Here is a 6,000-nt window from a genome sequence, read left to right as displayed (position 1 = left end):
ATAAGATACATTTATTGTCATTTGGACCCCTTGAGGTCCAAACGAAATGCCGTTTCTGCAGCCATACATACAGACACATAGACCCAAGACACAACATAATTTACATAAACATCCATCACATTGCTGTGATGGAAGGCCAAATAAACTTATTTCTCCACTGCACTCTCCCCCCCCGATGTCAGAGTCAAAGTCAAAGCCCCCGGCTGGCGATGGCGATTGTCCCGCGGCCATTAAAGCCACGCCGGGTGGTGCGAGGTCGCACACCGGGTCTTGGTGTTAGAGACCCCGGCGTGCGCTCAAAGAGTCCCGCGGCCATTCCAAGCCACGCGGGGCAGTGGTGTCAGGCCCCGCTCCAGGAGCTCTTCAACCCCGCAACTCGGGCGGGGGAAGTCGCCGTTGCGAGAGCCCTGAAAAGCGGTCTCCCTCCAGGGAGCCGCGGGCTCCCGGTGCCACCGTCCACAGACCTGTCGTTGGAGCCTCCGACTCTCCGGTAGCAGCAGCAGCAGCAGCAACAGCGCTCCTCCACCGCTCCACCCGCTCCGGACTCGGCCAGCCCCGCGACGGCGACGGTGAGTTGTCGGCACCAGAGTCCCCGGCTTCTTCCTGTTGTAGGCCGCTCCTCGTTGCGGCCCCAACGACAACGGAAACCCGACGAGAAAAGGTCGGGTCTCCAGTGCAGGGAGAAATTTAAAAAGTTTCCCCCCCTCCCACCCCACCCCCCCCCCCCCCACACACACACCCCAACAAAAAAAACATAACAAAAACTACATTAAAACACAGACAGAAAAAAAATAAAACGCGGACAGACTGCAGAGGCCGCTGCTGGCCAGAGCCGCGCCGCCCACCGGAAAACGTAATAATTCGACTCTGGATGTGTTTTTATTTTACTCTTGTTATGTTTTTACACTGATGTCTTGTATTTTACTGATCCTTCTGTCACACTGGTGCTTTTCGTGCTTTACACCACTAGAGGGCGGCCATGAGCTACCATCTACCTCATTGGAGACCTCAGACTATCCTTAATCCGTCTTTACTGGACTTTATCTTGCACTAGATTTTATTCCTTTTATCCTGTATCTGTACACTGTGGACGGCTTGATTGTAACCTTGTGTAGAGTTTCCGCTGACTGGATAGCACGCAACAGAAAAGCTTTTCACTGCACCTCAGCACACGTGACAATAAACTAAACTAAACTAAACTATAATATTATAGAAACATAGAAACATAGAAATTAGGTGCAGGAGTAGGCCATTCAGCCCTTCGAGCCATGGCTGATCATCCAACTCAGTATCCCGTACCTGCCTTCTCTCCATACCCTCTGATCCCCTTGGCCACAAGGGCCACAGCTAACTCCCTCTTAAATATAGCCAATGAACTGGCCTCAACTACCTTTTTGTGGTAGAGAATTCCAGAGATTCACCACTCTCTGTGTGAAAAAAGTTCTTTTTGTGTAATTTATGTATCTATTTTGAGGTGTTTGTTTGAGTCTGTGGCTGTGATGAACAAAGAACATACAGCAGAGGACCAGTCCCTTTGGCCCACAACGTCCATGCCGAACATGTTAAACTGATCTCATCTGCTTGTACATGATCAATATCCATCCCTCTATTCCCTGCATACCCATGTAGCCTTTCTAAAAGCCTCCTAAACACCACTATCCTCTCTACCTTCTCTACTATCCCCGGTAGCAGATTCCAGGCATTCACCACCCTCTGTGTAAAAAACTTGCCCAGCACATCTCCTTTAAAATGTGCCCCTCTCTCCTTTGTCCCACCATCCGTCTGAAGAAGGGCCCCGACACAAAACCTCACCTATCCATAATCCCTAGTGATGCTGCATGACCTGCTGAGTTACTCCAGCACTTTGTGTCCTGTTTTTATTCAGATGTGCTGGGGAGAGGGTGTTGTGTGTGGTTGGAATTTAGGGTGCTGGGAGGGGTGGGGGTGGGGTGATAGGGGAGGGGGGGGTGAGGTTGCTGATGTATTACTTAAACTAAAATATTTTAAAGTGGCTGAGTTTAGAAATACAGCATGGAAACAGGCCCTTCGACCCACCGAGTCCATGCAACCATCGATCACCCATTTGCATTGATTCTATGTTATCCCACCCTACACACTGGGTGTAATTTACAGAGGCCAATTCACCTACAAACGTGTACGTCTTTGGGATGTGGGAGGAAACTGGAGCACCTGGAGAAAATGCACGTCGTCACAGGGAGAACAAGCCGACTCGGCACAGACGGCACCCGAGGTCAGGATTGAACCCGGGTCTCAGGTGCTGTAAGGCAGCAGCTCTACCAGCCACGCTACTGTGTCACCCCCTCTCCCCGCTGCAGAAACCAAAGGTCTTAGAGAAGATCTGATCTAAGATCTTTGATTACAACTGGGAAGAAACTGTCCCTGAAGCTGGACGTGTGCTTTTTCACACTTCTGTACCTCTTGCCTGATGGGGGAGGGGAGAAGAGGGAGTGACCAGGGTGAGACTGACATCTGCAATTCCACCTGCCTTAGTGAATACCTGGATCTCTGCCAAGCAACGCACCAGTTCCCTGCCTCAGGGCTCAGCCACCAAGAAGTGAAACTGAAACATACAGGCACTCACTCTCTGCTGAGCAACATGAAGAGAAGCATCTTTCACTGGGGGGAGCTGGGCAGTAGGTTCAGGGGATCGAAACCCAACAAAGTCCGAAAACTGATCCAGGCCACCCCTTGGGAAGAACTTGCTGACAACGAGGAAATTGACCACATCTGCTGCAGCCCTCATCTGACTGTGTTCGTCCTGAGGGATGGCAGGGTTTATACACGGAGCAACAGCCACAAGAGGAGTGGACAACTGGGTGAGTGAGTTAAAGACCAAGGTTTTAAAGACCAAGCAGTCTGAAGAAGGATCCCGGCCCGAAACATCACCCATCCTTTTAATCCGAATGCTGTCTGTCCTGCTGAGTTACTCCAGCATTTTATACCTGTCTTTGGTACCTACCAGCATCTGCAGTTCATTCTACACAAGGTTTTTATTTGTTTGTTGCCATTAGGCAGCACAGTGGTGCAGCTGGTAGAACAGCTGCCTCACAGCACCAGAGACCCGGGTTCAGTCCTAACCTCAGGAGCTGTCTGCATGGAGTTTGCACGCTCTCTCCGTGACCGCATACGTTTCATTCCACATTCCAAAGATGTGCTGCTTTGTAGGTTAATTGGCCTCTGTAAATTGCCCCGCGTGTGTAGGGAGTGGATGCATAAGTGGGATAACATTGAACTAGTGTGAACGATGGTTGAGGTGGACTCAATGGGACGAAAGACCTAAAAGTTTATACATTGGATGATGGGTGCCTGGAACGTGCTGCCAATGGCACACCTGCCCACGCTTGGTCCATATTCACAGAGTTACTCCGGCACTCTGTGTCTTTTTTTGTAGACTGACATCTGCAGTTCCTTTACGCACCTGAACATTTTAAAGTTCTGTGTAGTTTTAGATGTTGCAATGATTTCATAATAAATAATATAGTAGAGCAGGTGAGTTCAAAAGGTGAGCAGGAACAGTCCCTACTGAGATAACAGGGAATGGAGAGAAGGCAGGAAAATGGGATTGAGAGTAAGATGGATCAGCCATGATTGAATGGCAGAGTAGACTTGATGGGCCGAATGGCCTAATTATACTCATGTAACTTACGAACTTTTGAATGTGAGAATTTGGGTTCAGTTGAGTTTAAAGGGAGTGTGGGAACAGTCTCTGGTGAGTTTAAAGGGAGCATACAAAGCATACCAGGTAAGCCAGATACAGAGCCATCACGCCCTCAAAAAAATTGGACAGAAAACTTTTGGAGTTTTACTGCCTTTAGTGTTAGATCTAATACTAAAAGTGTCCTTACGCAGGCACTTACAATGATGTTAAGGGAATTATTTTTATATAACAAAGCAGCAAATATTTTGTAAATAATTTATTGTTATAAAATTAAAAAGAATAAATCTGGAAGAGTAAATGATTGCTTCAATGAAATGTCTCAGGATAAGTATATATATATTCCTGGAACTTGTTGGAGGGAGTCCTGAATTTATTCGAAGATCTTTGCAGTGTAATAGATGTATTTACCACTGTGACTTTGACATTTACTTTCACTTTCATTTCTGTTGGTCCAGGCCGTTGTAACGTTGAATAGAAATGTTTACATTGGAAATCATTTAGCTCCACCCCGACGACACAACTTACATTATTAGAGTAAATCACAAGCACTGAGCCACAAGGATGTAATGTTAGGGCTCTGTAAGGCCACATTTGGAATATTCTGAGCAGTTTTGGGCCCCATATGAAGTGGCGGCACTGCCTCAGCAGCTGCGGCTAGCCTGCAGTCCATCTCTTTTTTCTTTTTTTTAGTTTTCTTGTCCTGTTTTAGTTAGTTAATTTTAGTTATTAGGTTGTGTATGTGAGGTGGGTGGGTGGGAGAGTTTTGGTCTCTTCCTTCGGGGGAATGTGACCTTTTCTTGTCGTATCCCCCGTCTCCGTCTGCGCTGAAGCCTGATGGTGGAGCTGGCGGCTTCCAACTGGGACCGACCTCGAGGCTCCAGAGGCAGAGCCGGCCAGGACTTACCAGCGTGAGGCTGGCTGACTTCGGGGCTGTGGCGGCGTTTCGGCGACGGTGACCCGACTTCGGAGCCTCGGAGGCTCGGCCGCGGGCCAATGGACGACATCGTCGGGAGCTCGCAGGTCACAGGTTGGTGACCTGTTTTTCCGGAGTTTACTACAGTGCAAAACTACAGGTTGATCATAACTGAAGTGCAGAGATTTAAAATTCTGATTCCTCCCTTGATAAAACTTCCTAATAAAACCAGTGTGTGTTAAATTCTACTTTCTGCAGTTGCAATATTTTTTGTTCCCTCTCCTGCACAGAGCTGATCACTGCGATACAGGACGAGAAGATTCATACAGCAGACATCGGTGGCTCCAACATCCTCTACGTGTCTGAGGCAGGAAATGTATACATCAGTAAAGTCCCAAACCAAAAATGTGGAGTGGCAAATAAATCTTTCATCGTCACAAAACCAAAGTAAGAATTATCTTGATTATTAGATTGTCGTTGTGGTTACAAATGGTATCTGCTATCTGTTAGTTGACATCTATGTGGAGTGGAATGGTTAATGTAGTTTAGTTTAAGTTTAGCGATACAGCATAGAAATAGGCCTTTTGGCCATCCAAGTCCATGCCAACCATTGATCACCTGTTCACACTAGTTCTATGTAACGCCACTTTCTCATCCACTCCCAAATACACGAGGGGCGATTTACAGAGGACAATTCACCTACAAACCCACACGTGTTTAGGATGTGGGAGGAAACTGGATCACCAGGAGGAAACCCAAGCGGTCACAGGGAGAATGTACAAACACCACACAGACAGCACCCTAGGTCAGGATCAAACCCAGGTCTCTGGCAAAGAGGCAGCAGCTCTACCAGATGCGCCACTGTGCCACGACAAAAATGTTTCAACTTTTAGCAGCGCTGGTTATTGGCCTAAAATATTAACCTTGTTTCACCCACCACTGGAGCTGCCTGATCAGCTGAGTATTATCAACATTTCATGTTGTTAATTTTTGAACTTCACCAACCATAACATTTAGAAGCGTGAAAGCATCTAGCACTGAGTCAGGAACAGCTTGTTGCCCGCTGTTATCAGACTACCCAGCGGTGCTCTCATAGGTAATGTAGTCCTAAACGTACACCCTTGCCTCAGGGGGGCACCGTTCAGTAGTTTGATATCCGTGTGGAAGAAGTTGTTCCTGAGTCTGGTGTTATGGTTTACGTATTTAAATGTTGCTGTTTTTAGCAGCTTAAATGGACTGTTTTATCAGGGGTCTGGATTGTTTTGATTGTTTTTTATTTTAATGAAATGTTTAAGGTTTATGTGCGATGCTTCCGGTTTTACCTGGGAAACGTATTCAAATGTTTTACAAGGGTTGGTTGATTGTGCTTTCAAGCTTTTGTATCTTATGCCGGGCGGGAGAAGAGAGA

At 47.2% G+C, this 6,000-nt stretch overlaps 1 protein-coding gene across 1 annotated transcript in view; it reads left to right on the top strand.

Moving 5' to 3' along the window:
• Positions 1-2,386: 2,386 nt before the first annotated feature.
• The window catches only part of LOC129700560 (probable E3 ubiquitin-protein ligase HERC4), a 73,808-nt gene continuing 70,194 nt past the window's right edge, over positions 2,387-6,000 (top strand). Inside the window, exons 1-2 of the mRNA XM_055641168.1 lie at positions 2,387-2,837; positions 4,883-5,039. Of these exons, the coding sequence (XP_055497143.1) occupies positions 2,447-2,837; positions 4,883-5,039 (548 nt within the window). The 5' untranslated portion in view covers positions 2,387-2,446. The remainder of the gene's footprint in view (positions 2,838-4,882; positions 5,040-6,000) is intronic.

This window comes from Leucoraja erinacea, chromosome 1 (assembly GCF_028641065.1).
Source record: "Leucoraja erinacea ecotype New England chromosome 1, Leri_hhj_1, whole genome shotgun sequence".
Lineage (NCBI taxonomy): Eukaryota > Metazoa > Chordata > Chondrichthyes > Rajiformes > Rajidae > Leucoraja > Leucoraja erinaceus.
This window is presented reverse-complemented; position numbering and strand designations above follow the sequence as displayed.